The 17700-nt window shown below is 34.5% G+C and overlaps 1 protein-coding gene across 1 annotated transcript; it reads right to left on the bottom strand.

Annotated features, from left to right (window-relative positions):
• Nucleotides 1-893: 893 nt before the first annotated feature.
• LOC150095843 (uncharacterized) lies at nt 894-9622 on the bottom strand. Its single transcript, XM_090409543.1, has 5 exons — nt 9526-9622; nt 5943-5992; nt 3223-3332; nt 1549-1741; nt 894-1031 (listed from the first exon to the last, which is right to left on the bottom strand). The coding sequence occupies exons 1-5, from the start codon at nt 9620-9622 to the stop codon at nt 1005-1007; spliced, it is 477 nt and encodes a 158-aa protein (XP_090265669.1). The 3' UTR covers nt 894-1004.
• Nucleotides 9623-17700: the final 8078 nt, after the last annotated feature.

Raw genomic sequence — 17700 nt, forward strand, 5'->3', positions numbered from 1 at the left:
TTCGGAGAGCGGTATGTTGGCCACTCATCTAACTAGGCTGGCTACAAGTCAACCTAACCTTACAGTGTGGAGTTCTACATTAGAACAAAATTGAAAATTTCTGAGTGATGCATCATAAATCTCCATATGCTGTCAAGTTGATTTTTACAAGTAAAACGAGCATTTAAATGACCGAGGAAGGGTAGGGCTATGGCATTTAAATCCTTTTTGCTTTTGTAAATCTTAGTGATATCAACAGGGAAAATGGTATTTAATTGCTGAGTGATTCCGTACATCTAAACTGTCCTTCAAGAGGCTTGGTATATTCGAGACGTTATATTGAATACGCAAATGAAAGATAATTGGAATAGTGTTTCTCATCAGGTCGTGTAATCTCTACTTCAACTCGAATACCTTTACTATCGACGTGAATGACAGAATGCGGGGAGGAGAAGTCATAAGGAGGAAGATGAAAAATAATTTTATATTTATAAAAATTACTTATAGTATCAGTTTATTTACCTAGTTTTACTGAATATTAATTACAACTTTTGCTAATTGGTACTTTTTTTTTTAACAAGTGATTGTTCATGGGACTGAATCATTGTTTATTTAGGGAAAGATTATATGAAGCAGTTGAAACTAGTTACGATTGCATCTTTGGAGGCCAGCTGGATTCGTAATAATTCGTTAAAGAATTGCTAATTTAGTTAATTAATCTTTCCGAAAGCCCTTCACATACGTTACCATAAAGTGAACACCGCAATATATAAAAATGGTACATTTCTTTTTTTTTTTTTTATTTAAAAAAATACATTTTATTGAATTTACGATAAATACAGAAAGTATAATTAAAAATGAATATTCCAAAAAAGTCTAAAAAAGTAAAATATTTAAAAATATCTGTTCCCAGTTGTCACTCGTCTTCACGTGTCATTCTCATTCTCAGCATTTGCGAAGTTCTCGAAATTTGTTTCATCAGTCGTGCCTTTAAAAGATGTGCGAGTTTTCGAAGCAAAATTTGCTTATCTGTTCATAAACTGCTCATAAAACTGGAAAACAAAAAAATGAGTTAAGTTTCATAAATTCCAAAAACATGAAATTTAAAAAAGACAAAATTTGGCCAAAAGTTCAGTACGATTTCCTAAATCATTCACATCCTAAATTTAGTGAAATTTGATATTTACAACTCGCAGTAAGCATCTAGGATGTTTGGTTGGAAAGCCCTGGGTTCGAATGCCCTATAGGAGGCTTACAATTTTAGAAGAGCTTTTAATCCGAAGACGAGTTAGGTTCATTAAGTATCACCCATTCAAAAGTTAAGTTACCAGAACTTGGTTCATCTACAATGGTTGAAAACTGACATTTCAAACCTCTAAATATGTTATTTGCATTAACAATTAGGAAATTCACATATGGCTGTGAAATGTCGTCTAACTTCAACCTTTCCAAAAGTAAAAGTGAAAAAATACAAAACTAAACTTTGTGAGAAAATAAAAAACGTTTCACACAATATTCTCTTGAGTGCTATTAAACTAGTGCTAATTGAACCTATGTTACTATACTTACTCTGTTATACTCGGCTTTCTGCGTTGCCGAAAATCCACATCTTTCTACGGAGCAGTACTTGATATGCAGAAGATCATCTGTTTCATCTTTCCAGACTGCATACAGTTCACGCATGGTAACATGGATCGGAACCACTGTTGAATTGTTCAAGTAGGCAACATACATTTCACCGACCGGAGGTGTAATGACACAACTATAATAAACCAAAGTTTATTTTTAGAATTTTTCTTTATTTGCATTAATACTTGAAAAATTTATAGTTAATAGCAATAAACTATTTTTCTATTGCTCAGTTTCTATTGCTGAAAGCGATAAACTTTTATCCTGACCTGTCGATTGCACCGTCCAGGAACTATAGCATAAGTTGTTTGATAACGATGAGATAATTGGTTGAAATGGGTTGCAAGTATGAATACAAGTTAAACCCCGATTATATTTGCGCATTTGTAGCACGTGCAGAACTCCTAGAGTTTAGTTAAAAATGGTGATCACACCATAGCAACTAAGGCTATAAAGTGAAAGTAAATGTATTAATGTGGATCATACTCGCAAAGGTTGTAAACCCTTAATGTCGTGGGTAGGTAAGAGTTAGGTAATCTAAAAGCCAGATATGACGAATTCAGCTCTACACTGGGCAAAGTGACGGTCTCACACTTGCAATTATCGAGGAAAAAAAAAAAAAAAAACCCTTAATCTTACGAACAGCGGAATTGCAAGCATGTTCTGCTTGGAAAAAGCCTCAAGATTTCAATTTCTAACCCGACAATGACTGCTATTTCTGATTCATTAAGAATTCTTAAAATAGGGAGAAAGAAATCCTAAAACAGAAAGTGAATATTAGGTGCGCAGTATACATCCAGTGGCGCACCCAGGAGGTGGGGGGGAGCTCCCCAAAAGAAAAAAAAAGGAAATAAACACTAGAAAATTTTCCAAAAATCTTTTCCTAATTCTTTTTTTTATTATTATTTTTTATTTATGTTGTGTCTTCTATTTCTATACTACTTATGTATTGGCGATCACTGCAGATGCTCAGTCATAGGTCGTATGCAACTCGTAGTGTGTATTCGTAAATCGTCTACTCAACTCAGTCTCCCCCCCCCCTCCTCCTCAGATTAAATCCTGAGTGCGCCACTGACAGAATCTTTCTCACTTAAGAGAACTTGAAACATAGCTTTAAGTTTCCATTTGTTTTTCAAATATTATTTAAGATTTCCAAAAATCTGAAACGATGAGATAATTTGAACATGGGAACAGTTGCGGTTGTTTGGACTGATTTGCTTGTTTTTCTGGACGAAAAAACAAGTTTCTGTAAATAAAAACTCTGCCATTTACGCAGGAGACCTAAAGTTGGATAGGAATATAAAAGTCGCCAACAGGAGTCTTCCTGCAGTAAAAATGTCATCTTTCGTACTAAAGATTTGTTTCTAGCAATGCGTTTACTACTTTCAAATATTCTGTATTTCCGTCTTAATTATGGCACAAATACTCTTTTGAATTGTGTGGAGAAGATTCCCAAATAGCCTTAGTTTAATGTATAAGCAATAGGTAACATATTTCAAAAAGAGATTCAGTTGACTAAATTCAGACAACTCAAAACTGGGCAACTGATGTTAGATAATCATCATAACCACTTTTCTATGAACACAAATGCTATAAATAAAAACTAATGCTTACTTCATTAACCTTATCATATCCATCACCATGACAGTTTCATCCAAGAACATGTAAGCTGTGGCTGTAGCCTGAGTAGCACGAAATTCTCTTATGTGTGGTTCTAAAAATATCTGAAATTGAAAATATTTCACAATGAATAATATTTTACCTTTTACATATACTAAATAAAATCAGATCCAAAAGTATTTTTAAATTATGCTTTGTACGCAAGTGGTTAAGAACAGAAGTTCTATTTATTTCATGGGAAAAATAAGAAATTACTTAAATTTAAAAACCCTAGGAGTGAAAAAAAAAAAAAAAAAAGCATTAGTGAGATGAACTTGGCACTTATGTTCATCCCACTAATGGGAAGGATATCAATATTTAAAGCCAGCTATGCGAGATATCGTGAAACAGAGTTTAAGCATTAAGTTTTTCAAATGAAATTAAGATCATTGTATACGAACAGTATTTGAAATCATATAGAGAAAGAGCGTGGGACTTTGAGCAAGTATCACCAATATAACATCCAGTTCAAGCCGTGAGGTACTATGGATAGTGCAATCGACAATTTAGGCCTATCGGTTGCCCAATGGAAGTACATAGCTTAGAATTATCCCAGCCTCCTTATCTTGTTAAGGAGAGACTTTTTTTTTTTTTTTTTTTTAAATGACCTAAAAAATCAAAAGCAGTGCACTTAAAGATTCATTGATAGTTCACATAAAGCAACGATAAATGTTATTCTAATGTTCTGTACTGTCTTTATGATCCCAAGAAAGTGAATTTACAATAACTAAGATAATCGTGAAATTAGTTCAACACATTTACAAGGAAGAAAATTTTGAAGGTTTGGATCTCAAGTTGTAGCGTCTGTAAGTGCTGCAGCTTCAGATCCTTCGATATCAATGAATGAAATACTTTAAATTAAATTAAAAAAAAAAAATTATCACATTTAGGCGATTACACTTCGATACGGTACGTTTTCTACCTGCTCATGCTTATAAAATAAGCACATAAAAAAGTTAAGTAAATGAAGGAATTTTGTTAAGTCAAAAGGAAGTAGGCGACGCCGATTTAGCCTCAACTTATTTTAAGATCGATGCCCAGTTTATGGGGATGCATATTTGCATTTTTAGTATCTTTAAAACATGCTATTTATGTCTCGAAACTTTTTTGGCAAAAAATTCTATTGATACTATTTTTCTTTAGAAAAATAAAAATTGCATTATTTCTGCCATGCTTTTCGTTACAATAACATTTGTTTAATACAGCTTTTTAAGTTAGAAATTACTGGTAAAAAATGTATTTAACAATTTTTAACGAATTATCAGTAATTATGAAAGTTAGTAAATTGGCAGTCCCTAGAAGTGAGGTAGTGATCAGCTGTGAAATATACTGGGAAAAGTGAAAAATTCAGAGCTGTACAGAAAGAGCAGCTGCAATACCTCACCCCTTTGAAATTAGAAACCATACGACAATGTCTCAGTTTGTTTGAGATGGTCACAACCATCAAATTCCTGATTATGTACCATGAAGTTCAGAGGATATGATAGCACATTGCGAACTTCCTATCAACAATTCCGCCAAATTAATCTGTTGTCTGTCAAGACTCCAATATTAGCAGATCTTATTTTTCTTCTAAGACCCTTATTACTATATCAATCAACTGACATCTTGGTCTTCCTCTGGGTACCTTACCATCTAACCTGGCAAACACCTGTTTTACTAACATTTCTTCACCCATTCTCTAAGTGACCATATCATCCAAGATTAACTCTGATTCCTAACAATGCCAAGTGTTCTTTTGTAATTTTTTTTTTTAAATTATACTGCCAATGTTTGTTATCTGATCACTCCACTAAATTTTTCTCACTCATTTCTGTGGTCTCCAATCTGATCAATATTTCTAACCCAGCCCTCAAATTCCCAAGTTAAAACTGGTTTGAACACTTTGTTTTGACGAAATTTCTCTTCGTATTCAATAGACATTTATTCTGTCGACTCCCTACATAATATTTTTCCTAATTATGTCATCTATTTAGATTTAAATTTGTCATCTTCACTAAAAATTGTGCCTAAATAGCCGGAAAGTGTTGTACAATGTTCAACACTTATTCAAGATGCAGTTGATGTTCAGTGTTCTTGTGTATATTTCATAGCAAATTTATTACAGTTGTTATTCAATTTAGTTAGGGAATCCTACAGACTTCTACTGGATTTGTTTAGGAGTACAATATCATCAACATAAGGAAACAGCTAGTTTAATAGCTTCAATTTATAAAATGAGAAATATTCAAATCAATTTAATGGTTCCCAGAGAATCAGAATTGCTAAGTAAGAGGAATAGTTTATATATGTTGGGGAAAAAACTTAGCAAAATATGTTACCACATAATTTAGTCACGCAAGGGATACTGAAAACTGGGTGACCTCTAATTTCCTTATACTGGATACGGAGTATGATTTACAAAAATGAAACTTCAAAGAGATATAGAATACTTCTAGCTGTGATCGTGTGCGCGTTACTGTACATTATACACGCACGAGTTATGAGAAAAATCGTATAACTATGAAAGGCCACCATTAGAAGATAGATGCATAGTTGTCCAAGGAATGAAAATATAAAACGATAGAACATCCACTAAAAACGTCATAAACAAACGTCAGGAATATTAAAAAAAAAGTAAGAATTACTAAAAAATTTCGACTATGAGGATTTATCTTATAAAAATTCATACTTACTGGTACCTGTTGATTTATTCGACTGACCTTTGCCATTTCTTTACGTTGCTCTGAATGGGGAAAAATAAATCAATTTTATTGAAGACATATCCATAAGTAAAATGTGTAAACTATGATAAGTTGGACAGGAAAAACGTTATGTTTTCTTAAAATATTAGAGCACAATAAACAAGTCCCAAAATTATATGCAAACTTGCGCTTTTTTAAATCCCACGATGTACTAATGCGTTTGTTTTGTCACTGAAGTAATAATGGATAGGGCAGCATTTCTTCCATATCCATTTTCTGACATGACAGGGATAACGGAATATACCTATCATATCAAAATGGAAGATCTCGTGATAAATGTTGGGAAAGCCAACCACCATAAATATGTAATTTTTTTCCGCACTCAAAATATGTAGGTCGCTTTTGATCAACGAAATTCTTCCTCCTGATGTCTCTGCCTAGGAAATGACAATTGGAAATTTCTAGTGCAATTATTCTGATGACCTACGTGGAACAGCATCCTGGTTACTATACTAACAATGAACTTTTCCACATAGTAAGCCATAAAATTAACAAATGAAGTCTTGCAACCAAGTATTTCTTAGTGCGGAAAATCTCAGAATATTCATCTGTTCATTCAACTAAGAATTGTAGAATTTGTGAGCCACATTTATAGATATTCAGTGGAAACTCATGCTATAGTAACAGCATGGCCATTTGGGCTTCATTCACTTCAAAACGCATTCACTTCCTGTTTTTAGCGAAAGGAAGTCAGATGGAAATCGCATGTGCTTGTTGAATGGAAAAGATCTGGAGTGACGTAAACATCTTTGTATAAAATCATGAAAAATATGAAGCTCACTTGTCTAAAGCAAAGCAAAAGAATATTTTCAGCTTTTCAATACAAAGCGATGATAGCGGCTTGAATTGCTTTTGGGCAATTTCAGCAGAGGTGACTCCGCTGAAAGCGAAATGAACAAGTTAATCCAGATAGAATTTTATTTTGAGAAGACATAATTGAAGATAATAAAAATGCGTTGAATTCGTCGCTTCATAAATCAAACCGCTCCAAAGGAAGCGGAAAAAGTACTATGTGAGGTCCAGCAACCAACTTTAATTTTCTAACCATTCCTTCTCCACTAATGTTTTAGTTGCCCAGCATCTGATTATTAGTAATGTGCCAAAGAAAAAGACTTGAGAAAGTAAGGAACAAGTTCAGTCCCAATATTTTTTTCTAGTTACAGAAAAATTGTGTACGGATGCGTTAAAAAAAAAAATGTATTTGAATTGATATCAATGCACGAAGTTAAGGTAGGAATGAATAAATCACCCCCCCCCCTCCCCCAAGCAAACCACTCGGGCAACTATACTTTACTTACATTTCGAAATATTGATCTTTTCAAGGATCAAGGGGCGTCCAATTAAGTACTTTGGGAGGGGGGGGGCAGTAGGAGCCAGAACAGAAGTAGACAGCATGACACACACTTTGATGGAGTGTTACAGTTTAAACGCGTTAACGACTTTTAAAGTGTTTCGCGTACAGTAAATCTTGTATAATTCCAAACCAAATTGCACACATTTTCGTCCTTTCGACAATACTAATCGCCTAAAAAAGAGTCGATTGTACACCCCCACGCCAAGTTGACAATGACATGTTTTATAAATGACGAGAGTTGTTATTTGTATATGTGCTATTACGAAGATCGCTTAGTTAAGCCTTTTAAAAAGAAAATTTGATGACAAAATTTAAAAACAGACTGAATATGACGCTAGCTTCAGACACTGAAAAAAAAAAAAAAGTTACTGAACCACTAAGTATGTCTACTGTCAAAATTCTTGATTCAAAACGGAAAGCAACATAATAATGGCTACGTTGGTTGTATCCAGATAAGTAGACAGCGAGCTTGCACTCTATAGTTACGACAAAGCTGGCGTGATTGTAGATGAGCAGGGAATACTTGTTTTAAATTACACTCAGATTGTTATGTTTTCTATACATCTTTTTAAGATCTTAACCGTATTTACGGATATTTAAATTTACGCGTTTTGCTTAATTACTATATAAACTCCTAAATACTTCAATGTTACTTATGAACCAAAGATTATTAGACGCAGTTTATTATGACAGAATTGTTTTCATGTGGTCAATTGGGGACTTTTCGAGACCACACCGTTAGTATTATGAGTAGGCAACAATAACAAAAATGTTATTGTTGCCTACTCAAAATGTTTCAACCCAAATATGAAATTGAGGGAAGCCCTGATCTTACGGTAAATTCTAACTCTGGGTACGATATACATTTGCTTTTCATGCATCCAAACACATTACTTTACATGAATTAGACGATGCATTTGGATATACCTGTTACATAGTTTTGATTCTAGTTTCTTCGAATCCATTACATACTTTATACGACCCCACTAACAGCGCAGTTCTTATCCCACGAGCACTACTGTATCGCTATTATTAGAAAGGCCGCCAATTCAACCAAGTTTATGACTGCTAATCGCATGTTGTTCTGGTAGTTTGCTATCATGCAAGATAATCCTACAATCTCCACAGGAGAGCAGCAAACTCGCTCCAACCAATGGACATCGATACAGACTGAGCTATGGAGGCGGTGGAATGTCATTGCTTAACAGTTATGAATTAACAGCTCATAACAGATGCAGGTCATGCTTGTTAAACGAGCTTTAACTTAAATATGAAAAATTATATTCAAAGACGTCTGTATGCAAGCAAGACTTAACTGTGTTTCAGTATTCCATGATGTTACGCAGGTTAAGCCGTTTGAACCATGCCTTCATTTTCAAACCAAATTAATGATAAATTAAACTTATGTAAAGCGTACATATTTGTAGGATGGGGAGGGGGGAACATATGATAGTTTTTATTGGAGGTTTGGATTCCACATTTCCAAATTCATTAAATCACTTAAGTTACAGTTATATTAATCTGCAAGATAACTTTTTAAAGACAAAAGGGTAAAATAAACTGCCTGCTTCACCTTTACTTTTAATGCCCAAAGTTTTCTGGACTGTTTAATTTGGCGACATGATATTCAAACAATGTCAATTGAAGCATTCGGTGGTTGTAAGTGGGATTGCAAACACCGATGTGAGAAATTTGTTCCTACCCGAAAAAGACCAAACAGTCAAGGGCAGCAACAAATTACTAACATTGAGTAATATTCTTCTGTGTATCCAGAAAAGTTGTAACTTCGCAGTTTAAGAAAAAGCCGAAAAATTAAAGATAAAAAAAAAAAGATATTATTAAATCAGTAAGCATATTCTGAAAACAGGTACTTAACAACATGTCGAATTTGCTTATAATTCAATATTTTCTTGTCTCCGGTGAACTCAAAAATAAAGACATGCATGTCACAAAGGCGTACACTATACGTGGACGCCCTTCAAGTTAAATAATGAATGATTTATGAAACTAAAAATTATCTTGTAATATTTGTCTGTTAATTTATTACACATTTGTCGTTTTCTAGTTATATTTGAAACAGTATATCGATGTTGATATTTAAATTGTTTAAATATTTTGACTATACATTTGACCTTCGTTCTGATTGTTATCTTATCTTACCTGGAGTATCACGGTTATCTTCCGGTGGTTGTGCTTTCTTTTTTGGCGACTTCTTTGGAGATTTGCATTTCGGATTCGAAGGTCCAGCTGTTGCCATATTAAAAAAAAAAAATAACTGGTCCTAACACCAGTACGCACTATCATGCAACCCTCTGTAAATCCGTTACGTTCCTATCCCTAAATATTTTCCCAGTATGCTTTAGTTGTGACGCATCCTACAATGGGAGAGGGTGGTGGTGGTGGGGGGGAGTTTCTACTTCTACTCGAGTTTTGTAGCGCGCGAGGGTATACACTGATAAATCTCTCTCTCTCTCTGTATAAGAAGTTATTTACGAAATTAAAATATTGCAAACGTTTGAGAAAAATAAACCGTACCTTTTTAAACTGGAAATAAATGGTTATAAAAATCTCTTGGCTTCACAAATAGGGGGGGGTCCGAATTATGCGTAATACGTCAGGGAGGGGAGATTCTTGCGATGTGCTCTTATCATTGGTATTAATGCCAAATGGTTGTGTTTAATTCATTTTTTCCTTTCTTTTTTTACCTCTTTGAACCTGAAATTAACATTTTCTTAAGGTTAATTTTTCAAGCAATCATTCATGGGGGGGGGGGGGCTCAAGTTAGAAACTCACCAATCAGTAGGTTCGCTACGACTGGTGGAATCTACCTGATTATGCATTCATGAATCTACAAGAACTTTTGCTATTTCAGCGAGAAATTTTAGCAGACTTCTCTAAGATTACTCCGGTTTCTTATTGCTCGATTGTACAATGCATAGAACAAGTATCTAAAATCATTCAAATGTTACAATTCGTATTAATTTGATATAAAATTTCAATTTAAACATGTTTAAGGATGAAATTCTCGACCTTAATATGAGCTTTTTTATCGCTCCGATACTCCATCCTAGTCCTCGAGTGATATATATATATATACTGTATATAGAAAGTTTTAGTTTTTCACCTTGGGTATACTATACGTTAAAGATACCAAGCAATTTTATAAACTTGGTTTTAAACCCTTTTCCAAAGTGAGCAAACAAGCAGGTAAGTCAAGTTTGCGCCTGAAGTATTTTCATGTCTGAGACAACTCGTGGTAAAGGTTGAGTAAGTTCGGATCACTTTCCTTAGTATTTCCATAATGCAAAGCACATCTCCTTGCGGACATGTATGATGCTATGCATTAAGGGAAGGGCCACTACCCAGACCGGTTTCGACCTTTATTGAGGTCACATCAGTGGGAGCCAGACCCTGAGATGCCAAGGTTGAAGTAATTCAGAACTTACAAATTTTACCTATACAAGTTGCCACAAGGTGTTTTGACCTTATTAAATAAAAATCTCAGGATGAGAGAAAGATGTAAAAAGTTTTTTAGCTCGGGTATGCTATACGTTAAAGATACGAAGCAATTTTACAAACTTAGTTTTAATCCTTTTTCCCAAATAAGCAAACAAGCAGGTAAGTTAAGTTTGCGCGTGAAGTATTTTCAGGTCTGATGATGAGACTTCAATAAAGGTCGAAACCAGTCTGGGTAGTGCATAGCATCATACATGCCCGCAAAGAGATGTGCTTTGCATTATGGGAGATACTAAGGTAAGTGATCAGAGCTTAGTCCACCTTTACCACGAGTTGCCTCAGAGCTGAAAATACTTCAGGTGCAAACTTGACTTATCTGCTTGTTTGCTTACTTGGGAAAAAGGATTAAAACCAAGTTTATAAAATTGCTTGGTATCTTTAACATTATACAGTATATTTTATACTGAAGATGCCGATGAAACAGGCGAAACTTTTACAAATAAGCTTTAACGTGAGTATTCTTTCCTTTTATAGTTTGTTGTTTTTAGTATTCATTTAATTGCTCTAATCCATTTTTAATACTGGTTGTTCCACGATCTTTGTCATCAAAATAATTTATTAATCATCGTTCAACACCTAAGAGAGTTTTTAAAAATGCTTTCTCAAAGAACTCTAAGGGAATTTTGAAATATCAGTTTGCGTGTGTCGCTGTATGGACCATGGACAAGAACACACAACTAGGAGCAGATATGGCACAAGGAAGTCGCACTGTTAATGACATCAATCCTTCTATGTTCCACCTTAAATTCGAGTTCTTTAATTAATCCTTGGTTCTTGAAGAAGTGTGCAAGGCTGTAGAAGAACCAGGCATATCGCAATTGGTTTTCATTGAAGTCTCCATGTTTTCTAGTATGACGTTTTTTCTTGACTACTTGTATTAGAAACTATAACACATTTTAGGAATGTTAGTCAAGTGAGTAATATTTATTATCCGACTAGTTTCACCGATTTTGCTATCGGCATCTTCAGGGATACAATTGGTAGGCGATATGAAGGTAAGAGACTAGGTTTTAACTGACAGTTCTAATTCATACAAAATTAGTATACTGTGCGTGAGACAATACGCGTGTAGCGGGAACATGATTTATTTGTTTAGAGACATAATGTAATTGGCGTGAAAGTTCATTTCTTTGGTGTTTAGTGATCTAATTAAAGTTTTCCAAATCTCCGGTAGGATTAGACCTTGATTCTTATTTAGGTTTCCTGTTGAACGGGCGACTATAGCAGCTTCCTTGAAGGTTCTGGAATGGTAGTTCTCTTCTATATAGGGCATATGACTCTTATTCCACTCACTAAGATGGTTGGTAGTGGCGAAGTGGGAAGAAAGGCCTGAAATATTTTGTCTATTGTTTCTAACATAGCCTATTTGCTCATTCTGTCTCGTTTCGAAGCTTCTAGAGGTCTGATCAATGTAACTAACACCACAGGAACAAGGTATATTGTATACTCCAGAGTACTCGTAGAAAGGATGAGGGTCTTTCGGTGATCTTAAAAATTTCCGAATAGTGTTGACTGGCTTGAATGTTACTCTGATATTGTGTGGTTTTAGAAGGATAGCCAATTTTTTGGAAATGGTGCTGACAAATTGAATAATTACAGTGCTCATGTATTGGGTGTCATCACGTTGTCTTTGTGGTATATCCGAAAAGAGAATCTTGTTGATGAGTCTTTTCGGATAACCATTTCAGGATAGCTCTCTGGATATTGTAGTTAATTCTTCTTGTAAGTCATCTTGGTCTCTGGTTTACTGTATAGCTCTTTTCTTAAGCATATGGATAATGCTAAGTTTCTGGGATATATGATGTCACGAGTTGAAATGGAGGTAACGTCCAGTATTCGTAAGTTTTCTATACACAGACAGGTTGATACTGTTATTGGTTTGTTTCTTTATTAGGATGTCTAGGAATGGAAGTTTTTCATCTTTTTCAATTTCTAATGTGAATTTGATAGTCTGGTGGAAACTACTGATTTTGTTGAGATAATCCATTATTTCTTCTTTCTTATGATTCCAAATGATAAAGATGTCATCTACATATCTGTACCAAGTTTTAGGTTTTGGGTAATTTGAGATCAGATTTTATCTTCTAGGTCTTCCATGAATAAGTCAGCACAAGAAGGAGAGAGGGGGATACCCATGGCTAATCCGGCAAGTTGTTTGAAGACGGTTTTTTGCCAAACGAAACAGTTCGAAGTTAAACAATGATTGAACAACGTAGTGATGTTTCTTGGGAACAAGTTGTCTAAGATGTTGATGACTTCCACAACTGGAATGTTTGTAAACAGAGATGTGACGTCAAGGCTAGCTAGTATATCATCTTCAGAGACAGGGATGTTTTTTAATTTCTCAATAAAATGTTGTGAGTTTTTGATATAAGTATCTGAGTTGTGAATGTGTTGTTGTAAAATTTTGGCTAGATATTTAGACAGTTGGTAAGTTGGAGAATAGATTCCATCAACTATTGGAAGTAATGGTGTGCCTTCTTTATGTATTTTAGGAACGCCATACAATCTTGGAGTCAAGATTGTATGGGAATGCATGGATTTTAGCTTTTTTATTAAATCTAAAAGCCAGTTAGTCATTCCACGTAATAGTTCGTTGGTGTCATTATGTTTTTTTTTTGCGTAGGATCTGCACTGAAAACATCATAGACAGACGTGTCTGATAATAGATTGTTAATTTTCTCTTCGTAATCATTTGTATTTAAGATAACAGTATTATTGCCTTTGTCCGCTTTAAGTATGATGATGTCTTTATTATTCTTTAATTTGAGTAGTGTTCTTCTTTCCATTTGGTTAGAGTTGGTGTTAGGAGATTTTGACGGAGCGGAGAGGACTATGCTGCTTTTTAATCGTAGGTCATTAGCTATTGGGTGTGGTAGTAATGAGATGGCTTTTTCTAAGTTGCAGATGAAATCTATTTTAGGAATAGCAGTAGGTTTTAAGGCGAAATTGAATCCTTTTTTGAGAATTGAGATCTCAGGTTTTGTTAAAATGTGTTTAGATAGGTTCACTATAACTTGGTTATTTGGTAGAGACGGTTTAGAGTGAATGTGATTATCATATAGCAGGTTGAATTTATCAATTTGCGTCTTTTTGCTGTAACTGAAGATTTTAGCATAAATCATATTATAAATCATATTATCTAACAGTTATCAAGTATCTTCGTCAAGGTTATTAGAGATGTCTGTGAACAAATCATAGCATTGAGAGTCTATTTGGCTGAGCAAGGATCTCGTATAGCTAATTCTTTCTCGGAAAAGGGAGAATGAAGTTTTGTGGTAAATAATATTAGCTTTTTTGTTTTAAAATGTTGTTTGAGACGAAGACATTTTGGGATAACGTTATTGTCTCGACACTTTTTTTAACAATGTCACATGGTTTAAACACTTAGCCTTTTTGCATTTTAAACTTTCAAGATTGCGTACCTTTAGTTTAGTGATCTCGTCGATCCTGTTCATAATGTGACTTTTTTTTCTTGACTACTTGTATTAGAAACTATAACACATTTTAGGAATGTTAGTCAAGTGAGTAATATTTATTACTCACTTGAGTAATATTTATTATTCACTTATTTCAGGCCTTTCTTCCCACTTCACCACTACCAACCATCTTAGTGAGTGGGATAAGAGTCATATGCCCTATATAGAAGAGAACTACCATTCCAGAACCTTCAAGGAAGCTGCTATAGTCGCCCGTTCAACAGGAAACCTAAATAAGAATCAAGGTCTAATCCTACCGGAGATTTGGAAAACTTTAATTAGATCACTAAACACCAAAGAAATGAACTTTCACGCCAATTACATTATGTCTCTAAACAAATAAATCATGTTCCCGCTACACGCGTATTGTCTCACGCACAGTATACTAATTTTGTATGAATTAGAACTGTCAGTTAAAACCTAGTATCGCTTACCAATTGTATCCCTGAAGATGCCGATAGCAAAAATCGGTGAAACTAGTCGGATAATAAATATTACTCACTTGACTAATATTCCTAAAATGTGTTATAGTCTCCATGTTTTGTTTATATTAAAGCTAAAAATCATTGCAAATATCAAAAATTGCTTTGAAAGGGCCAAAAGTAGAAGAAACGTACATAATGTTTCCGTCGTGCTATCTACGATGAAAGCTAATCTCCTCGCTTATTATTTTCTTCCAATTATTGCGCTAATAATCTTGGCAAGAACTGTTCTTGTCGGACACTATCGCACTATTTAAACCTTGCATTAAAGTACGTACGGTTTTCCAGTTTCAAGAAAAATAGTACGAACAGACAATGAGCGCTCACTACTTCTACACTCCTAGCAAATGTATTCATAGAATCTCTTGAATAAGTAAGCCCTTGATAACTATTATTTAAAGTTGAAAATATGGTTGAACTTTAGATGAGAAGTTTATTATTGATCATTATGAAGATCCGCACAACTGGAAGATTCTACAAGCTACCTAAAATAGCCAAACTCGGTGTACGCTTCATTCAGGAATTGGAAAACAATAGGTTCGTGCCATTTCTAGATATATTCCTAGAGGTTTCAAAGAAAATAAATTCACTCTGCATCTATCAAAATAGCTACCGGGAATTTCCAGTTCCCCGTTTTGAAGTTGTAGTCTATTCCATGCTTTTGCACTTAGTATGAAGATAGTCTACGAGGTGTGAGTAGAGTGGACCCTTACTTTGCTGAGTCAGTTTTGAAATTGAAGCTCGCTATTTTTTCTTGTGAGATCATCACAGATCAGAAAAACTGCGTGAGGGCGCACAGTGGTAACAACGCTTCTGCTTCTGTGTCAATTATAAATGGCGCCTTCGCTTAATTCAACTCAATAACGTGCTCAGGTAATCTTACTTGCCAAGTCGAAAAAATAGATGCATCAATCACTAAAATCGGCCCAGTATTTCCAGAAATATGAATATGCGAAAACTGAATGATGGACGGTACTACTGATAAACCAAAAACACTAATATCGTCACCAACCCTTCAGCGCTTAACGTGTACGTAATCCCCTCCAAAGGTCACTCGGAGAACATGTTCCCAGAATTTGCAAGAACTGCAAAGGTATGGTTTTGATAAAAAAAATGTTCTATTACAATGTTCTCTAGTAAGTCAAAATACTATGATCCCATATGTGTAAGTTTGACAGAATTAAACTTCAGAAGTCTAAAGAGAAATTAAAATGGAAATGCAAACGTGTACTCATAGTAACTTGACTTCCATAAGCGACGTACAAATTACTGAAAATATAAATAATAGCAGCTTTGTAATGGTAAATCTTCAGGAACAGAAAAAGATAAATTCCACCCGAGGTGAAGGAAGTTTTAATTTCAGAGAACAGAACAAATATAAAAACAATATAAGAACAGAAATCAAAGAAATTAAAGACTTTATAGATGATGACAACGGATGTCTCCAGGATTTTATCAAAGTATGGAATTGTTACAGAATAACGTGACAGTCCTAGCAGAAATTAACTAAACAAAAGAAAACACTAAAAAAAAAAAATTAATGATATCGAATTCAGGTTAAACGATCTAAAAACAGATCTAAGGTGATTATGTCTTCATAAGAAGCACAAGTAACGAAGTCTGAATATGCGACTACCACACAACAGACCATATCCCAATAATATTCAAAATTAAACCCAATATAAAAGAGAAGGCCGACGTCAATAAACACAAAGATGCACTTACAGCAGCAAAATAGTTGATTACCCAAAATATGATAAATACAATATATCAGGAGCCGCAAACTCAATTATTCCTCATATGAACAAATGAATGTTAGTAATCTCTATAGGGAGCTGATATCCAAGATCACTCCGCCGAAATGCTATACAGGAAGCATAGAAAGAATATCGGAAACGCAAAGATTGAAAGAGAATAAAGATCATTTAACAAGCTTGTGAAGAACGAAATGAAAAAGGCGATGGAAGTATTCTTCCATACTGAATTTGCGAACTGTAGCAACGATCCAAAAAAGCAGTGGAGATGCTTGGATTCACTTCTGGGTAAGCAGAATAAACAGAAAATATTCCCAGTTACACTAATCTTAAAACTATCCTATCCTATCTTTCTCATCTGTCCTAGGACGGGTTGAGAAATTCCTTGAAAAAAGTAACACTGAACAAGCTTTTCTTAATATTCTCTGAACTCATATATGAGCATTAAAAAAAAAAAAAAAATGCACGCTGTGGGAATCGAAGGAAAGTGTTCCCTGTGGTTTCAAATTTATCTAGAAAACGGGTTGCAAGCAGTTGAAATAAACGGTACCTTGAGCGAATATCAACGCATTTAATTTTTCTATATAAACTTTTCTCTATATTTCAATATAAACGACTTCTGTTCAATAGAATTGAAAGGGGACCTAATTAGCTTTGCAGATGATACGGCAATAGTTTTCTCATCCAGCGGCATACCGACCTTAAAGCGCAACGTGGAATCTGACTTATTAAGCCTGCATACATGGTTCGGTGAAAATAAAATAAAAAATAACATCCAAAAAGCAAATATATGCTATTTGAACTGAAGAGTAGAGAAGCAATCCCAGCTATTCAATATCATACCACTTCCTGCAACTCCAGTAATGACTGCAGTTGTGAAACTATGCAGAAGGTCTTCACCTATATCTGGGCATACACGCGGATCACAACTAGACTGGAAACCCCACATCGAAGTAGTTACAAACTTTACAGGATGCACAGCATTAAACCATTAAAAGCATAGTACCTCATAAATTTTGCAGACTCTATATTATGCACTGGTGTACTCAAAAATTCGGTATGAAATTTGTAACTAGGGGATGCGTACAAAAATATTCTTGGCAA

This window comes from Typopeltis vanoorti, chromosome 19, assembly GCF_054136105.1.
Source record: "Typopeltis vanoorti isolate ZY-2024b chromosome 19, IOZ_Tvanoo_1.0, whole genome shotgun sequence".
NCBI lineage: Eukaryota > Metazoa > Arthropoda > Arachnida > Uropygi > Thelyphonidae > Typopeltis > Typopeltis vanoorti.

Bases quoted from the DNA above. Each gene is read 5' to 3' on its own strand.
- LOC150095843 (XM_090409543.1), bottom strand. From the start codon at position 9,622: ATGGCAACAGCTGGACCTTCGAATCCGAAATGCAAATCTCCAAAGAAG. The intron at 1,742-3,222 runs GTAAGCATTAGT...GGTTTATTATAG, and splicing joins GATATGATAAGGTTAATGAA to TTGTGTCATTACACCTCCGG. The intron at 1,032-1,548 runs GTAAGTATAGTA...TTTGTTTTCCAG, and splicing joins AGAAAGCCGAGTATAACAGA to TTTTATGAGCAGTTTATGAA.